A 20,435-nucleotide genomic window follows, 5' to 3' on the forward strand; every position below is an offset into this window, starting at 1 on the left:
AGTGCTATAAGGTTAAAAACTGATTGTGGGAAGCAAACTCTTCAGTTAGTGAGCACTCAATTAGCTGTAATAATTCACAGTGAATGATCCACTGAAATAGACACTGCTGTTGTGTGGTTTTAAGTAATTTCTTAAGCTCTTAAACCAGCTTGAAGTTGTAATGATTTAATACTGCTTACTACATATAACACAAGGCAAAACAGTTTTAGACCTGAATCTAACTCAGACTGTAAATCCAAATGTGAGTTTGGTTTGTGCCTTGTAGTTACATTTTGAAGTGCCCTGAAACTTCTTCCCTTAAGCGTAAAGGACCCACATGAAAGCAAGATGTGTTTCTCTAGAAACCAGGTTTTGCATACTTGTACCAATCTTTCTGATGCAGGTTGCACACTGATCTTTACCACTCACCATCTTGATGAGGCAGAGGTGCTCAGTGACCGCATTGCCATCCTGCAGCATGGCCAGCTGAGGTGCTGTGGTTCTCCCTCTTATCTGAGAGAAACATACGGCCAGGGACACAGTCTAACGCTCATAAAGAAGGTATCCTATAAATTTACTGAACAGAACTTAACAGTGCCTGCCAAGTAATAGTCATGTATATGGTAAGGGAGTGCATGTCCCTGTCAGGAAGTAATATGTGATATAAATTATTAGATAGTGTGCAAAACATGTTTCTATCTGCTTTCTTGATTGTATTGGATAGGTGGTGGTATTATTATTATGATTATTGTTACTACTACTATTCTTATTTGGAAGAAGACAATTACATCATTAAAAATGATGAATTTCAATATTTAGCTGAAAAGGGCTTTGTCTCACTGTTCTTTAGTCCTAGGAAATATGGTTTCATCAGTGGAAATTTTCCTATATGAATTCTACTATGAAATCCCATACTTCTGGTGACATTTAACTTGCATGATTATCTTTCTTTCCTGATAGCCCTCTCTGTTTGAAATCCAGGATCCTAAGCATATTGTTCGCGTCACATCTTTGGTACAGACCCACATCCCAGAAGCCTTCTTGAAAGAGAATAGTGGGACTGAGCTGACCTATGTAATTCCAGAAATGGCAGATAAGACCTCCTTTAAAGCTCTGTTTCAGGCTTTAGATCAAAGCCTTCATCATCTACATGTGACTGGCTATGGCATTTCTGACACCACCTTGGAAGAGGTACTTTCAGCTTTTCTGTGTCATGACATTTTCTTGGTTAGAGAATCCTGTATTAACTTCCAGTTGCTATTATTGTATCTTTCATATTTCACAGCAGTTTCTTGTGAGAAACTTGTCTTAAAAAAAAAAAAAAAAAGTTCAGGCAAAATGTATAAATGCATATTTTCTCTCTTTGCTGCACTGTTAATTTCAGCACTACGACTTCAAGGATCCAATGTGAACACTGAGGAACTGTGTAACATTTACATGCTCATTTCTGCTTTTACTTAAGAAAAAGTTAATGTCTCATTGGTTTAATGAGAACCACTGTTGTTGTCCTGAATCTTTGGCACTGGAATGAGCTATGAACTTGCAAAGCTGCAGGTTCAGTTAAGGTAGCTCTTGGGGTGGAAAAAAAAATGCTGACGGTACTCTCAGACTTGCAAAGTTGTAAATCTTAGGTAAAACTGTGTGGGAAAATGTCTAAAGAGTATTTTGTGGGTATACCGAGAGAGGTACAGTTACATACATGTATACATGAACATATATACATGCTAATATACCTATACCAAAAAGATCAGAGAAAGAGACTCTGTTATGCTTCTTCATCACTTCTGAATTTAGCTCTATGTAAATAACCATATCAGTGAGAAGTTATTTTGCTTGGACTCTTTTTACTCCGACTGTAATGTCTAAATATTAAGATTCCACAAACCACCACTGTTCAAGTTTTGTATTATAGATATTTTTGAAAATATATTTTTTTCCACTTCTTCAAGTGATGATAAGAGACTCAGTATTTTTTTGATGCACAAAACACATGTATTTTATTTGATGGCACAATTCATTCAATATCACTTTTGAAACTGTGTAATCCAGTGATTAGCTATATTGTTAAAGACAGACAATGTTGGATTGTTTTCTAACAGAAAATTTAATGTATGTTAGGAAAAAACCCCACAAAAGCAATGAAATGCAGATTCTTGTAGAGTGGCATTTTTAACACATAGCAATAAATACTTAGTATAGAAAAGGGATGTGCCACTTCTCCCTCTGTTCCCTGTAAATGTATGAAATGGTATGATACAATATTGTGGTCAGCTGCAACACAAGATCCCCTAGGGAGATGCTCATCTTTGCTGTTTTTATGAAGATGATACACTTGAAAACCCGTGCATTGTATCTTTGCTGAGTAAGCCATATGCATAGGAATTAACGGCATCAGATATTTGAAACTGCATCAACAATTCTGGGTTTTTTTTACAAATTTAGAATTTTTCATGTTATATAATCTGTGAAAAAATATAAGTAGAACCCAAATAATGCAAGTAAAACTAAAATGACAATTTTCATGAAATTTATTGAACCAATACGCCACTATGTGGCGCTGCTCTATCCTGAAGTGGTCCATTGGGTGACATCTTTAGGAGTATGTTGGTTTACTGCATAGGTTTTTAGGACTCTGGACAAGCATAAAGGATTAAGTTTTGCACAACTGTTTATAAACTGAAGTCCAAAGAATGATCTACCAGCAGGTATGTGGTTTCCTCTGAAGTTAAGCTCTATACAACTTAGTTATTAAAAACAAAAAGGCATCTCTTCAGTGTTTCTCTTATAAATGATCACAGTACATAAAGCTAGTGTGTCAAACATTCGCTATGGCAAGGGGTGGGGGAGGAGGAAAAAAAACTCATACAAATTTAATAAACATTTTACATAAAGATATAAATTAAGTTATGTTCCCACTATACAATTCTATGAGGCAAGTAAAAAACTTATTGAAGCAGCTTATTGAAAAATTGCTGTTTTCTTTCAAATTACATAGGGTGGTTAACATGCTATAAGAAAGAATACTGTTCACTGCCAAACTTTATAGATTCTGAGGGAATGTATATATTTGCAACCTTTTTTGATTATGTCTCTGTGGGGTATCATACAACTTTTCAGAACTGGCATCTGTAAAATAAATGTGAGGTTGTCCTGAAATATAATGAAGCTTCTTCAGTGTGCTACATGTGTTATTCAATTGAGAGCTTGCTTTTGGTTGTTTTCTGCAGGGGAGGTTAAAAAAAAGCTTTAAAGGTGGTATTAGATATTGATGTATCATCCTTCAGCTTGAGGAGTTAATGCATTAATTTGGGGTGATTTCTGTCATCTCTGCATCTCAGCATTAGTCGTTGTTACAAGTCCAATTCTCGATTTTCTTATCAAAAGCCTCTTTGCATTGGCAACTAAATGGATAGGACATAATAGAGCTATTTAGTCTATTCAAACAATTCAATATGGAAACAAAGAACTCTGACTTAAAAGGAAGAAAGATGTTATAATTTTTATTTTATCCTTCCTTTTTGTTCTCTTATACACTTACCATTATTCTTTTCCAGTCTGAGGGGCACTCGTACTCTTTAAATATCTTACTCTTCAAGGGAAACCAAGATTCAATTCATACTTCAAAGCAGTCTTGAAGTTCTAAAAAAATCACTTCCTGACATCTCACTAATATTGCATTTGCTTCATTTTAGGTTCTAAATATCTTTTTCATTTGCTAATAACATTGTTAGGCTAATATTACTTCTGTTCACAATATCCTGTGGTACATTAGATAGATTGTTATTTGTTCTGTACAATATGGTCCCTAATGATTCCCATTCTTAATGGGATGTTTGAGAACTTCCTGGACGCTGTGGGGAGGATGGGGCAAGTCAGGTGACCTTCTGCCTCTATAGCTGTATCAGAATAGCTGCATCGGTGAACCTACAGTAGACATGGTATATATTAGAAAAGTATTTGGTGGTTTTGTTTCTTCTTTAAGGCATAACTGCATCCTCTCTTCAAGTGACATGACATGATTAAGTAAGAAAATGTGTGTGTCTGCAACCCCAGCAGGAATTTGGACACTGAACTGAATATATGCAGGCAACATTTTGTAGTGTAGCCTTCATTGTAGCCAGGGAGAAGCAATTCCTTTGTGGTTTTAGTTGATTCAGATCAGTTGGTTTTGCTGAACGAATTGGTGTGCAGAGGAGCCATCAGCAAACAGCTCCAAGGCAACAAATTAGAACGTGACTTTGGTCAGTCAGGATCTCCCTCCAGGGCCTAATATAGAAATGTCAGGAGGTATTAATTTTTTCCGACTTTGCACTTGTTAATGGCCAAAAGTGTCCCCTGAAAGTCAGCAGGTGACATGCAATCAATAACCACTGTTAAATGACAATTGTATTGACCAAGCAAAACATGGTTTATGTAACAGTCAGAATTTAGCAAGTCAAGAAATATCTTTGCACAACTATAAAGTACTTCAAATTGACTGGTTTTTATTGTCTATTGTATGAGCTCCTTGGAAACATGGAATTTTTTGTTATAGCTAATCCCAGGTTCTTTTGTCAGAAGAAATAAACGGTTTCTTAATGATTTCTGAGAGTTGCACTGTGGTTATAATGTAAGTCTTGCAACTCAACCCAGACACAGAAGAGAAAACAGGAGAAGGTTTTCATCAAGAGAAAACAAAAATTGGTTGTACTTTTGCTGTTCAATTAGAAAAACTCATGGCAGCTATATTTTCTGTTAATTTTTCTTTTATTTTTTTTTCTTCTTATCTGAAGTTTCTACATCACTGTTTAAATTGCAGTTTGGGATAAGAAAATATTAATTTTATTTTACATTTGAGCTTACAAGGAATGGGGTGAGTGTTAATAACCAACTTATTATGAAAGCCGCTCCAAGCTTGTGCAAGGCAGACGGACTGAAAAATGAAATACGTCTCTATGAAATTCAAATGACTTTATGCGAACAGAACAGTGAAAAAAGATTAAGCAAGGAGCAGTATGTTGAACACAAATCTATTTGGCTAAGTCTATATACCATTTAAATAGATCTCATGATTATAAATTTGGTGCATTGTGCTGTTGTTTTTTTTTTTTTTTTTTAATGTTATCTTTAACTCTCTTCTGATGTGTGTTCCCCCGCTTAGGAAGATTCAACCCTTACAATTTTACACTAGTGCAGTGTAAATGCAGTGCAGATTTAGTGCAGATTTTTATATTGTTACTTTTATTAAAAAAATAATTTAATTTTTTCCCACGGTGATTTTAAGTAACAGGATCCTATAATCTCCTCCCAATTTGTGGTATGCATACTAATAGTTTTGCTACAAAACATGCATTGTTGCACAGCCCTTTCCATACTATTAGTTAGACAGGATGTTGTTAATGTTGACTTTGCCTGATGATTGCATTGCCCTTTAAATATCTTTCAATAGCATTATTGCCCACATTATTGCATAAATCTACTGACACTTCCCAGACCTTCATGAATTCTCAGTGCTGTAGGATTTTGTACATTACAATTATTTGTACTGGTACAATTAGAACTCTTTGGTAGTGTTCCAGTTGTGCCCACATATTTCTATCTAGAGTATCAGAAGGTACTTTAAGCTGTCAATAGGCCTCCAGTAAAAACTGCAGTAACTGTGTTCCAACATATGCCACAGCTTAGAAATATAAAAAGTCAATCAAGGGCAGCCGATCTATTTAAAAATCTTTGCAGATAGTAGTGTCAATGGGGCAACAAATCTTTATATAGGTGTTTTTGCATCTATTAACACTTATTCCTTTCCTCTTAACCTCAAGATTCCTCTACCAGAGATCTTAGCCAATTTTATAGTCATATTCCAGCAGGGTGGCTACAGCAGCCACTGCTAATATCTGAGTGGGTGTTTTGAGATATTTATATTTATATTTATATTTATATTTATATTTATATTTATATTTATATTTATATTTATATTTATATTTATATTTATATTTATATTTATATTTATATTTATGTGGGTTTTAGAAAGTGGATTCTAAATATTTTTTTTCCTATTTTACGAAAGGTATTTCTGAAGCTACTGCAGGACTCAGAGAAGATGCCCTATGTTCCACGGACAGCACACCTAGGCCATACAAATAGTGCTGAATCAGCCTGTAAGTAGAAAATTAGGTACCTTCTGAAGCAGCCACATTTATAAAGGTCACAAACGCAGAGGTAAACATGCATGAATTTCCGAAAGTTGAGGAATGCATGAGCAAAGGAAAAATACTGCTTGCTACCATCTGGTAATTCTTTCTTTGTGCATGTGATGTGATCTGCCTTTAATAGTAGGTTTATATACGTTTACTGTGATTCACCTCTGTATCACTTTACAGCCCTTCTGCTGTGTGTACACATATACACAAGCATTTTCTCACTGCATCAGCCTTAACGTACAGCTTCCCACCAATCTCTGGCAACTGGCCTCTTTGACTCATACTGACAACGAACAAATATTGCTGAGGTATACCACAGATAGAAAATCTGTAAGATATTAGAAAAATGTATCCACCTCAATGCATGTGCACATTAAAACAAGAAAAAAAAAGCTGTTTCCCCTCATAGTAGATGATCATTTGTCCTCCCAAGTGGCATGTTTTTTCAGGCTCCTTTACACGTCTATTTTAAAACAAGTTCCTTTGTGCTTTCTATTTTCTTGCCCTGCAAGCAGGGAGGAGGTCCTTGTTAACATTTTTTAAACCTTAGGGAGCTTGTTCTCCTTGAACTCTTCTCAGAAGTAACTAATGTGATACCTTGCATAATGCAAGACTCAGGTTGTCTAATGATGTTGCCCACCAAGCTCATCAATATTTTCTCATCGTTCCTGGGATCCTGATGGTTCCATACTTACCACGTGTCTTTCTATTTGATGATTTATATCTAGATTATAGTCTACTTTGGTCAGATTTCAAACATTTTGTTCTATATACTGTCCCTTTTCTTTTTTTTTTTTTTTCCTTTGGAACATGGGCACAGAGAGGTCCTGGACCTTAATTGTTACTGTAATGGAAATAATAACTTTGAACAAAGCTTGTGTTATTTGTTAAGATAAATTCAAGTGGATCTGCCAGTAATGAGTAATCAGTGCCAGGAAACGTGGCCTAAAATAAGATCTTTTCTCATGAAGTGCAAACTTTACTGGATGACTTTTTGCAGAGGCTCTTTTTGCTGAACAATTTCAGTCCCTGTTGAATCAGTGAATACATAACTATACTGCAAAAAACCTCACTAAGCAAATAAAATATCCACTCCTGTGAGTGGTGAGAACAAGACTTCCATTCAAAGTACAGGTTTGAGTATCCCTTTATTTTATAATGACAAGTTTCATATTTCTTCAGGGTGCAGCTCGGATATCTGAACCAATTTCAAATCAAAACAGTCTGTTTTCTCCACATTGCATTTTCATTCAAGAGGGAGATTTACTGTTCCTAAAGTAATGAAAACAGAGCATACTGTACCTAACAACTTGATATATTTTACCATCCACATTTCAAAACACCTAACTTAGTATTTGTTTAAGCTATTACATTAATAAAGAGTCTAGTAATCAGAGACTGTATTTTCCAGTCTGATAAATCATAACAAGAAAATGTGATGATAATGCCATTTCTTTGGGGATAAAAGTACTGGAAAATTGTCATTCATTGCAGATGACTGTCATTTATCATTAAGGACAGTTGTGAAGTGTAGGCATAAAGGATCTGGGAAATGGTCATGGAAGGTATCCATCATTGTCAAAGATAGCCAGAATACACCATGGGCAATAGCTTGACCTGTATAATTTTGTCTTTGAAAGCAAATTCAAAGGCAGTCAAACTTTCTGTTGTCAAAGTATTCAAATGAATTTTCAAAACCCCCTAGAGCAAACAGCTGGATTATTGAGAAGATCACAGGATACTGCTATTTGATTTGTAAAAGAATTTGAATTAGACAGCTGCTTTGACAAAGCATCGATCTGAGCACAAGCAGGGCTATTGGCTATCCTTTACTGGTACTGGTCCCCTGAGGAATCGGGATTGTGTAGAAACCAAAATCTTGTCTCCTGTTTCCCAGACGAGGAGGTGTGTTGAAGCTGTGTGCACGTCCATTCTTAAACGAAACTCCAAAAAATCAGTACATGATTTAGGCTGATGACCAATGCCAAAGGCAAGTAAGAGACATCACTTCAGCAAAATATGACAATATCTTACTGAAGTCAGAGCTTTAATATTTTCTAGTTATGTTTTACAGTGTCTTATTTTACTGGGTCTATCAGGAATAGAGTTAATTTTCTTCATAGTAGCCCTTATAGTGCTGTGTTTTGGATTTGTGACTAAAACAGTGATTTGGCTACTGCTAAGCAGAACTTGGAGTGTCAAGGCTTTCTGTTTTTCCCATTCTGTCTCCTTTCTCTGTGGTGAGTAAGCTGGGGGTGAACAAAAAGCTTGGAGGGGACATGGCCTGGACAGCTGAGCCAAATTGACCAGAGAGTCATTCAACACCATGTAGTGTCATTCTTAGCAATAAAAACTGAGGGCGGAGTTTTTTCTGAGAGGTAGCCATTACTATCAGATTGGCGGAGCATCCGTCCACTTGTAGGAGGTGGTGAGTGATTGCCTTTGCATCAATTTTCTTTAAAATTTTCCCTTTCCCTTTCCTTTCTTTCTCTTTTGCTCTTTATTTTTTCAGTTCTTAAACTGTCTTTATCTTGACCAACAAGTTTTCCCACTTTCTCTCTTCCTATTCTCTCCCCCATCCTGTTGGAGGAGGGGGACCATGAGAGATATCTGTGTGGTGCTTAGCTACTGGCCAGGGTGAACGCACCACGATAATGTAAAATAAACTTAGAATTATTTGACTCTTTCTAAATCCAAAAACTAGAGATAAGTAACAGTCCATTAATTAAAGTAATTGTAGCAATTACAATTAAAGGACACTGTAATTTCTAGCGCTTTCTGTTTCCTTTGTGGAAGATTTACTCATAATTTTAAGTTTTATTCCAAAGGAAAAAAACTTGGAATAGAACTCACCTTTTGGTGGGAACAGTTAACATTTTCTTTTAAAATCAGGGAATGCCTATGTGTGCAGGCATAATACACACATGTATTATAATACAGAAAATGCATAATTAATTTCTACACATCTGGGACACTTGATTGATGGCTAGTGTTTTGTAGATGTATACAGAGCATGCAGAAAAAGGGTTAGACTGGACTAGCAATGACTGTATTACAAGAGCACTGGAGCCAAACAGCCCTGAGAAAATGGAGAACTCAACTCTATGGAGTCCAATAAAATGATCATGAACTACAGCAGGTAGTATACATATGAAAGCAATCAGGAAAGCTAAAAGAAAGTCTAAGTGGTGACTAGCTAACCACAGAAAATAACAAAGTACTCGGAGCATATGCAAAAGCAGACAATAGGCTAGAAACTGGAGTAATGGGATTGTTAAGGGATGAAAAATACAGAATTAAGGTGTTCAGGTATCTCACTGAAGAGGCAAATTAATTAATTTTGTAGCATTCTATGTCTTAGAAATGTTTGGGAGATACCTCCATTGCATCTAATATCTTCTCGAAGTAAAATAAAGTTGGAACTTGAGATGTAGTGAAGCTAAACTGCAGAAAATTCAAGAAGGTTAAAATTGTATTTTTCACACAGTGATACATAACACTTGAATTTCACTGCCGTAAAATGATATGAAGACTAAAATTATGGTAATATGTTTTAAAAAGCCAAAGTGTGGTTATTAGTGTATATATAATAAGAATAGCTATAGCAACAGAAGTGCTATTAAAGCTTTTATGTCTTTGAACTTCTTGGATAAGTTAGCCAGCTAGTGCTCCCTTCTGTCACTCTCTCTCCAACCTTTGCTTTGCACTCAACGATTTCTTGTTGTTTTCTCACAGTTCTTGTATTTTGATGAGGCTGTTACAACAGCTGCAGACATGCAAAAGGATATTAACAGGCTTTATGATCTTTCATGGTATTTTTAAAATCCTGTCTTTTAGGGAAGTATTCAGGAGTCTTGTTCTCCACTCTGCAGGACTGCTTGTCTTCCATTTCATGTTGTAATGATTCCTAAGTAATTTTTACCAAACAAGCAAGCAAATAAACAAACGTTTTATATATAAAGTAAATCTTGGTGGTTTTTTGCCTTGCTTTAGCTTACAGATAGAGTACACATTTTATTGGTGTTTTGTATTTGCTTTTTGTTTTTTTCCTCCCCCCCCAAGTGTGTGTATATATATTTTTTACAGATGAAGATAGTGTATGTGTGTATACACACATGCACACAAGTATTTTAAAATAAAACTTTGCTTTGTTAATGCTGTTGCAGTTATACAACTAATTTAATGTAAATGGTCAGTTTTCTGAAGAAAGATTCAGTATGAAAGGCAGTATGCCAAGCAGCCAGTCCTAAACTGCGCTTTTGCTAACTGTTCATGCAGTAAACTTGTATAGGTCACAAAGGGACATCTTGATAAGATTTTTATATTACACCATTGCCAGTTAATTCCTGATTTGAAATATGTAAGTGAGACTATGATATGTAGACCTCGTTCTGGGCTTTTGTATAGGTGGAAATTTTTACATCATTTTTTCTCTTTATGTCTCTTGCTCTATTTTGCAGTTTATCTAGGTTACCGTATTCATTGGAGACATTAGAAAAAATGGAACGGTTGGTTCTGTTAATCAAGATCCTTGTAGTTGTTTAGTACCCTTATTTATGAGACGCTAGAATGCCTGAGGAAAGAGATTATTCATCAAATACATTTTTCAGTTGTTTACTATACCTGTGGGTCTGAAAAAACTTGCCTCCTGCCGAACTCAGTCATCTTTCAGTTTTGAATTGTTCCCCTGCACAAACTCTGATATAATTCTATTGCTAATAGAATAACTCCAGTAGAGATAGTGTCTAAAATTATTCTTGATTATGGAAGCTGCAATATTTTAGACCAAGTACTTTGTTCATATTAAGATAATACTTGCACAAATTCTAAAAGTTAAAGTGGCTAAGAATGTCCTTGTCCAACAGGATGAAATCTTTGCCCTGCTGGAGAAGTTTACTCTATTTGTTGCCCGAGTTTTCTCTGAGCAATTGCAGGAGGCTTATTCCAGAGTGCTTTATAGAGTGCCTCTAAAGGCCACTCACTGCAAATGAGCAGCTGCATAACAAAAGCCACCTGGAGTACAAAACTGAACAGATAACTTAAAAAATCTCTTTTTGGGAAGCATATTACCAATGGGAAATACTTGAGAACACCTGGTTTGAATATATAGTTCATTTAACCCTTGCTACATTCAGTTTTTCTAGTTTGAAAATGCTAAGATATTCAGCATTAAGTCTCAGCCTTAATGTTAAGTGCTGTGGTAGAGAGAACACTCAGATTGTATTGCTGTCCTGCTTTTTCACCAAATCTTCACCAAAGACAGGAAAACGATTGTGGATTTTAGCCCTACTGTCTACATTGGATTCAGTATTGAAATGTAGCCTGAATCTACAGGCTGAATTCAGTGAGTTAATTTTTAACAGCTTTCTGAGTATTGATTTACACTTCTACAGAGAAAAGGAACTCATGTCAAAAGTGTGCTACTTATTGTAATAAGAGGGTATATTCTAGAACATAAGATGTGCAGAGAAAAGTCCCATCAGAGTTCCAAACCCGAGCGGACGGAGGAAGAAATGCGGCCGACCCAATATGAGTGATAAAGCATACTTCAACTTTATTGCCCGAGATGGCGTGCATTTATACCAAATACCATAATTATGCATACTTGTCTCTATCTAATAGGCTAAGCACATTTACTTACTCCACCTACTTGGGTTTAGCTAGCTATGCGCATCCCACATTCTTCTGACTCTTATCTCTTCAAAAATATCCTGACCCTGCTTTAGTCAGTACTTTTCCGTTCCCCCCTTTCCCACGGCCTAATAGACAAGCTAACTAAGGCCTACTTATGTCAACTAAAATGGGCTCTGCTCGTACAGTTGCTTGGTGGACTCATGTCTGTGCTCCTTGAGCCAATCCCCGACAAAGATGTATCTGATGGATGTTTGCCTGAACATGTACAAACGTATTTTTTCTCTCTGCCAAGTCTGATATATGTGTGTATATATATATATATATAGACAGAGAGATGTTAAGTCAATTGCATCCTTTTTTTGACATTTCTGACAGACTGTACTTCTCCTCCTCTTTTGTACTTTTAAGAAGGTGCAAATAAACTTCCGTTTTGTAGCCACAATTCTGTGCCTGTTTTTCAGCTGTTCCTCTACTTCTCTCCTCCTCCACATGGCAATTCTTTGCAGGTGTGTCACTTCAGGGGAGATTATACTAGAATAAAAGCATATCTATTTGGAAAATTATTTCCTGGAAATTGAAATTAACATATTTTTTATGTTGCAAGTTAATAATGAAGAAAATCAGAATCAAATAATTAGGACTCCCAAAATTACAGTAATTTTCCTTTTCAGGGCATGATCCGATTCTGTCCACCTGGTTGAATCTTTGGTGGTTATTTGCTTCCAGAGATTTAATTCCCATCATTGAAAGTTACAACAGTACTTTTATAACTGGAGTAGGTGGTTCTATCATTCACTAAAAATATTACATTCCAAAAACCGTAACTCAGTTGAGTTTCTGTTATGGCTACGTGCCTACCAATTTTCATAGCAGTAAACACAACAAGTGTAGTTTTGACACCTGCTAGCACTTCAACAGCAACTAGGGTGTTGTTTTTTTCCTACCTGTTGTGGTGGCTATTATTGTTTATCATAGTAGCAGCGATACCTTGGAAACCCAGTCAAGCCCTGTCATTCCAGACACCCTACAGACTAATAGTAAGGATAAAAAACCAGATTCTCACTACCTTTGACAGTTTGCAATCTAGTTTTTAGGCTCAATGCAATGAGTAGATAAAACAGACAAACAGATTTGGGAAGGAATGGTTATATGTCAGGTCCATAAATTAAAAGCAGAAGTCTCAGTTCAGTAAATTTCTAACTATCATATTTACTTGCTAAATGCCATTTTGACGCTTTTGCTTCCCCAAGTTCATCTGTGATGCACGTCTGTTCTGAAATTCTTATCTATACATACATACAAGAGGTGCTGCTGCATGGTGTGGCATTTATGTCTTTAGAGGATTTTCTGTTATTTTGATATGAGTGATGAGAAAGCTTAATGGATTTTTGCAGTGGTATGAGACTGGGTATTCTTGCATTAAATAAAGAGTTAAAAAAGTCATGAAATGCTATATGTCTTTCAGTATTAGTTAAATATGAATTCAAGAGGCTAGCTTACCCTTTTTATGTCTTGTATGGGCATTATAGATGCCTAAGTTAATACTTCATATTCTAGAATTAAAACGTCTACTATAAATAGTTGTGTATGCCTGGGAAGATGTAAAGGAAGGGAAAATTGGGATATAATTTTTAAATTTTTATCTAGTTCATATAATTGCTAAGAGATATTTGGCTTGCATTCAATAGTGCTCACCTATTTGTCTGTATAAGGCAGGAAATAGCATGTTCTAACTTTGAAAAACACAAGTCGAGCTGAAATAGAAGGATGATATTTATAATGTGGATAAAGCTATGGTATATCTGGAAAGAATGAGTAAACACCTTCAGTTGGATTCTTTCTTACAGTAAAAGTCTGATGTTTTGACTATTTTATAGGTCTTAACAGCAGCATACTCTGATGCTGGACTGCTGTAGAAGAGGTAGATTCGGATGGACTCTGTTCAAGTTCACTTAGTAATCTGTACAAAAGTTGAAGATGTTGGGGGCAGGAATCAATCTTTTTGGGGTAGTCATTTGCTGCAGAGATGTCTGCGTTGTGGAAGCTGTGATTCCACATTTTCACCTCTAACTGCTTAGACCATTTCAGCAAAGGCAATATATCCATTTAATGAGCTGTTGAGAATCTAGGTAATGCATTCTATTCCATTCATTATTTTGATAACTATAATACATTGTATTTGGTTGGATTATTCAGTACCCAAAAATTAGTCCTGGTTTAAATTATTACTCAGTTTGCTAGTTAGCCATCCCAAAGCTGTGCTGTAAAAGGTGTAGGGTTAAGGTGCATCAGTGTGCAAGAGGAGTGCAGTATTTTAAATTGGTGCTTCAAGTGTTTGTATCTGTCATATTTAATGTGCCTGGAAAATTCCTCATTTTAACTGTTCCTCCTCTCTCAAAAACAACAACAGCAAAAGAATGCAGCTCATTTATTTGTTAACAAATTGACACGTGTTGTGTTTTGGACTCCACATTTTTCAGATTGTGTCAAAGTGCTTTGTGAAAAACTAAAATAAATAAATGGGAAGGAAGGGTACAAAACCCTGCTATAATTCTGTCTTGCTTCTTTCCTTTTCTCTTGTGGATACTAGCAGTGTGTTTTTCATTGCCATTTAATTATGTGCCTTACGTGAGTCTGTACAATGCGTTTACCCCCTGCAACAAACCTGAATAAAAATCCTGGATGCAAACAATGATGTCCAGGATCCAACACTGTTGCTTGGGTGCACCTCTGTCACTGAATTGATAACAATGCAGCAAGAAGCAGTAAAGAAAATTATTTACAATGAAGGCTTTTTGTCCTCTGACTCCTGCATGTTTTAGACTTTTCCTTCTGCACAAAAGCACTTTACATGCCTCTGTCTTTCGTTTAGCCAGTGAATATAAGATGTATGTCCCCTTCAACCAGATGAGTGAGGGTACTGTAAAGTGTTCCTGCCTCTATCTGGTAGTGTGCTACCTGTTCTTTGGCCTCTTACATGTTGCTGTGGGTACATCATAGCTGCTGTTTTGGACTGACTTTAGAATGTATTTCCTCTAAATAGAAGGTGACTAGTTTTTTCTGGTTATGTTGGTTCTTTCTTGATTTTCCAGTAGGAATCAGTTACATACTTCATGCTGTCTTTTCAGCGGTCTTCAGTGTGCTAAAATAACAAACATATTGAATCTTAAACAATAACCATGTTTTAGATAAAGGAAGGAAATCCTCTGATCAGTCAACTGTCTGACTTGAGGAAAAGGGCTTGGGAGATTTGAGTTTGTAAGGGGATTCTCCACAAGGTCGTGCAGTGACTGACGCCAGTGCTTTAAAATATGTTAATTTTACTGGTGAACTCTACAGTTACCTAGACCTTTATTATTCTCTCTCAAAGATCTGCAGGCCCGTGCAGAATCCCATTCTAGAATCTGGCACCCAGAATGTAAAGCTGATTTTTTTAATTAAAAAAACAACAAAACAAACTAAACCACTTTTCCCTTAAAAAAAAGTCACTGAATTGGTTTAAGCAGTATTATATATATATATATATATATGTATATATATATATATATATATGGGGGAGGGAGGAGGAACTGTAAGTTTTGATGAAATTTTACTTTTCTGTACAGAAAATTCTTAAGACAAAAAAATTTTAATCAACATTTAGAAAAGAGTTTCACTATGCTTAAAGTGAAAAACACTCTGAGGGCAAATGGAAAGCTTTATATCTAAAAATGCCAAAAGATGATTTATCTTGTGAAATCCCCTTCAAAATATAGATTTTTCTGACCAGCTATGTATGGAGTTGGCTCATGATCCTATTATTAATAAATATAAACAATAATCAGTCAGAGTATGAAACACAGACTAGCGGCATTCCATTGATACCTCACACTGTCAAAGTGCTTTTTATTCACATGCCCTACATGAAAATCAGTTCTCAAAATCCTCCTGGAAATAAAATCAAGATTATATTACTTTTATAATGAATAATCAGATATGTAGAAAATGAAGGACATTTTTATGTCTGCTAATGGAATGCTGTGCACAGATTGGTGGGCCAGCACTGACCTATGCCAGTATGTCATGTGCTGAAATGCAGAGTGATGGCAGATCTCCAGCTCAGCCTAGAACTACTTGTTGGCACAGAACTTCTGATAAGCTAATAAATATATACTCCTTCCAAATACAACCAGCTTCATGTGAGCTAGCTCAACTGTTTTACATGGGTATTTCAGTTTCAGGATTATCTTCCTAAGATTTGGACCTCCACTAAACAACTTGTCTAAATGTCAAAATGACAGAAGCAGAATTGTAAATGGCTACCCCTGGCTGTTAACATAGCTATGGCGTATCCCATTTTTCCTGTTTTTGTTGTGCTATGGAAAAGGTTTAGAATGATGTCATTTTCTGGAACTGCAAAAAAAGGGGAGAAAATAACCATCTTATATCTAGTTAGACACTCTTACAATATCTGGTTCTGCTCCTAATTGTAGAGCAATCTATAGGTAAGGATTTTAATAATCTTGGTTCCCAAATTCTAGTACTTATGCTCTGTTTTCCTCTACCTGATATTAACTATATGAATTGGAAAGTGGCAAAAATCTATTCCATAATACAAAGGAGAGTCTGGATGAATTGGAAAGTACAACCTAATTGTGAACATAATTGCACTTCTTGTGGATAATTGCAACTGTAAGTCAAGCAAGACAACTTCTAACATTGGGTCAGATTTTTAATTTAATGATCTAAATTATTAATGAGAATAGTTCCATAAGTTTTCTGCATAAAAATTGACTTCATAACAGAGAGGTCAGCTGGTTTTGTCTTTTAGCCTTTATGATTATCGGTGGTAATCAGAAACCATTTTCCCATAAATGTGTGCTTTTTTTATGCCTCCTGACACATATCAAAGGTAGGTGGTGAATTGCTTACGAGTATTATGAAGCAAAAATTACTTTTATAGGTTCTAGTTAAAAGAACATTAGAGTATGTATGTAGTATTAAGAAACATGAAGGGTTAAATGGCAAGTGTACACAGGAATAGTATATAGCTTTGTGGAAGGCCCGGTACAGGCTACTTTTCACAGTGTGGCTAAAGTCAGACAAAATGGTGTGATGCATAAAGAAGACAAGCAGATCAGTACAAGAAAGCACAATGCTGTTGTATAAATCAGTAGTTTCCATGTCTGATAGGCATGTCTGATATAACACAATATATCTCAGGAATGATACAGTGGTATTATAAGGAGAATTGAGGCAAGTGGTGAGGGTGATTAGAACTATAAAGATTTTTATAAGAGGAGGCTGAAAGGTTGAGATTTTTTATGCAGAAGATAAGATTGGAAACTTCTATAAACTGCCACCTAAAGCAAGATTTAAGAGCATATCCAGTACCATCAAATAGAATAAATTCAAAACAGATAAACAAGATTTTTGGGTTTTTACCTGAAGCACAAAGGAGTGACATAATTCAAGGTCATGAAGACTGAAATATAAGATGATTCAGAAAGACATTCATCACTTTTCTCAATCAGAATTAAATATTTATTTATTTGTTTGTTAAAAGAGACAAATTATTTTACAAATAAGTGCCTGAGGCAAACATACTTTTAATATAATGGTTTATTGCATCATCTTGTGATGTATCTTGGCTGGCCAGCATTAGAAATAATGAGTAAGAGTCAGGATGTTGCACAAAATGGACAATTATTTTTATTCGGGATGACAGTTTCTCTTCTTATTGCATTCTGAATTAATTTCTTATCATATCTCTCCATTCCATTTGTCAAAAAACCCAAGAATGAATGGCAGCTTTGGTTTTGTGTTCTGCCTCCAGAAAGTAGATGTCATAGTCCTCTTTCAGAGATTCAAAGGGGCAAATATTTTGAAGCATTTTTCACTTATATTTCATGCTTATAATCTAGGAAAAGGTCTGCGACTACTGCAAATATCTTATTCTATGCTTCTTTTCTGGCATTTCACTACTTTGATAAATGAGAGATGGTGTATTTTCCAATTTCAGTGATGCTCGGGTGGAAACACTTACAGGATGTGTTTTATTCTAAACACACTCATCCCTTGAAAATTGTTTCCTTCCAATTGTCTCAATTTCTCTATTGACTCAACTATTGAAAATATTACCATAATAAATCAAAGAAATCAAAGAATATTCATAAGAAGTTTGCTTTAAAATATCTTTTTTTTTTAATTTTTATTTTTTACTAAGATTGTCTTATCCTACTAGTCCAATTCACAGAAAAAACAGGTTCCAAGCCCAAAATGTAACTGTTCTTGAGTGGGGAACATAAATGCTTCCACGTTCCAGCTGGCACCTCTCGCTTCTTGCCCTTCCCCTGACTTTGCTCCCTGGTGCCACTGGGTTCCCTGGGTGCTGCCAGAGAGCTGCTCCTGCTGATGGGACATTCTCTTTGTCTCCAGTGCCTGACCCACAGATGCCTCCAAACAGTGTGGATCCCCTCCAGGTCCTGATGTTCACAAGTGTGTGTGTGTGTTAACAAGTACTGTTAGTGTTTTGCTCATTATCATCCCTTAGAGACAGCCCTAGCAAACCACCACTCCTCAGCTGGATCTGGTTCCACTGCTCACAGCCCACGGTGTGGTGCCTGGCAGACTGGCCAGCAGTCCTTGTAGCCCTCCTCACCCCATTTGCTCTAAGGACACTGTGGGAGACCAAGTCAACATACTTTGTTGAAGTAAACAGCATCCACTGCTCTTCCTTTATTCACCATCAGTTCTGTATTCATGGCAAACTCTCAGGTGGCATGGTCCAACCTTACCAAATCCATGTTCTCTATTCCAAGTAATTTATTGTTTTTCATATCCTAGGTGTTTTGTGGAGGATTTGGTCTGTGACCTTCCCAGGAACTGAGGATGATTAGCCTGTATTTACCTGGGTCTTCATTTTTGTTCTTAGAGGAGGATGTGATGTTTATCTTTTTCCAAAAGTCTTAGCCCCTTTAGAGGTCCACACAAGGTATTCTGTTTCACCATGAAGCCCTGTCTCACCTGGCTTCTTCATCTTGTTTAGGTCCAAACCCTAAAACACACAATCTCCCACAATGTGTCTACTTGGTGATAACTTTTCATGGCAAAATTAACATAATTTTTAATATAAGAAATAATGAGATTACTATTCACACTCCAGATGTTGTAGAGTACAGAATTTGTGCTGGTTTACTCAATGGCCACACTATCAGAAGTTCAACTTATTTTTCTAACTATTTTTTCCCCTGTTTGTCCCCCAGCTCTCTCTTCTGTATTTAAAGTTCTAGTAAATCAGAAAAAAAAAACAAACCTGTGCTAAGTGAAGAACAATTAATTTGAGGTTACTTGAAATCTCCTATACAAGTAGTTGTTACAGTGCAACATGGACATGCTGCTTAGAGTGGTTTCAATATACAGAAGGGAAGGTAGTAAGGGGCAAATCACAAGGGATCATAAAATATACTATGTCTTTTAGCACTATGATTAACAGGCTATTCAGTTTTGCTGCAGTACAAATACTTGCGGTAGTCAATTTACCAGACACTGTTGTGCTGTAAGGAAGAAAAGAGACTGAAGTATATTCAGGCTGGCAAGGCCACAAGTAAGAGAAGATGGCAATAGTCAACATAGACCTAAAAGGCATTAGGATCTAAATTGGAGGCAAAATGGTGTGATTCACAAATGTCTAACAAAGAACAATAAAATTAAATTAAGGGAGAGTCTATCAGGAAAGTTAATAAGAGATGTTAATAAGATGTTAATAAGTAGTGGACACACTAATGAGATGTTAATAAGTTGTGGACACACTCCCAAGGGAATGTGGGGGACAACCCATGAGAGGGGATTATGAAAACTTCATTGTCTGACACATTAGAAAATTTCATAAATCCTATATAAACAGAGAAATTAAGGGAATGCTTTTATGAAAACCCAGGTCTCTAGCATCTACAGTCGTCTATTACATACTCTGAAAGTGTCCAATTGAAATCCCTGTGGGAAAATTGCTGCTGATTTCAGTGAAGGTGGATAAAAACCTTAGTGCTAATACAGGCCGTTTTTGTCATAGTCATTTGTCTAGGAGCAAAGGTGGAGATGCACAAGGAATGGTTGTACCATTGTGAGGACCATGGGAAGATAAAGATTCAGTATTCTTTAGCTGTGTAAGGGGAGCTATAGAGATAATGTGTTAGCTAAATATTTGTTTTCCCTTATAGGAAGAGTGAATTAGTTATACTGGGGAGGATTATGCTATTCCATCTAGGAGAACATAGTAGGTTTAGTAGCCCACAAGAGTTTAATTTTATCTATCTTTAATTTTATCTATCTATCTATTTATTTTATAAATATACTTTTCTTTTTTTGTCTCACTTAGGTATCTCACTTATGGGAGCCTCAAGTGTACGTGGAGCCCATCTTGTTCTCACACAGATTGTTGCCCTTCTGATGAAGAGGTTTCGCCATGCTGGGCGAGACTGGAGAGGAAGCCTTTCAAATGTGCTGCTGCCTGTCCTCTTTGTTGCCCTGGCAATGGCCTTGTTTAGTGTGAAACCACTGGCTATTGATTATCCTTCTCTCAAGCTGACACCGAGACTTTATGACAATGCAGAATCCTTCTTTAGGTAAAAGGCTTGTCCATCACCATCAACATCTAGTATTCTG

The 20,435-nt window shown here is 36.2% G+C and overlaps 1 protein-coding gene across 1 annotated transcript in view; it reads left to right on the forward strand.

Moving 5' to 3' along the window:
* The window catches only part of ABCA13 (ATP binding cassette subfamily A member 13), a 181,466-nt gene that overhangs the window by 88,651 nt on the left and 72,380 nt on the right, over positions 1 to 20,435 (forward strand). Inside the window, exons 39-42 of the mRNA XM_065053420.1 lie at positions 383 to 540; positions 940 to 1,170; positions 6,026 to 6,116; positions 20,149 to 20,395. Coding sequence (XP_064909492.1) covers positions 383 to 540; positions 940 to 1,170; positions 6,026 to 6,116; positions 20,149 to 20,395 — 727 coding nt within the window. The remainder of the gene's footprint in view (positions 1 to 382; positions 541 to 939; positions 1,171 to 6,025; positions 6,117 to 20,148; positions 20,396 to 20,435) is intronic.

Source organism: Columba livia, chromosome 2 (assembly GCF_036013475.1).
Source record: "Columba livia isolate bColLiv1 breed racing homer chromosome 2, bColLiv1.pat.W.v2, whole genome shotgun sequence".
NCBI classification, from domain to species: Eukaryota; Metazoa; Chordata; class Aves; order Columbiformes; family Columbidae; genus Columba; species Columba livia.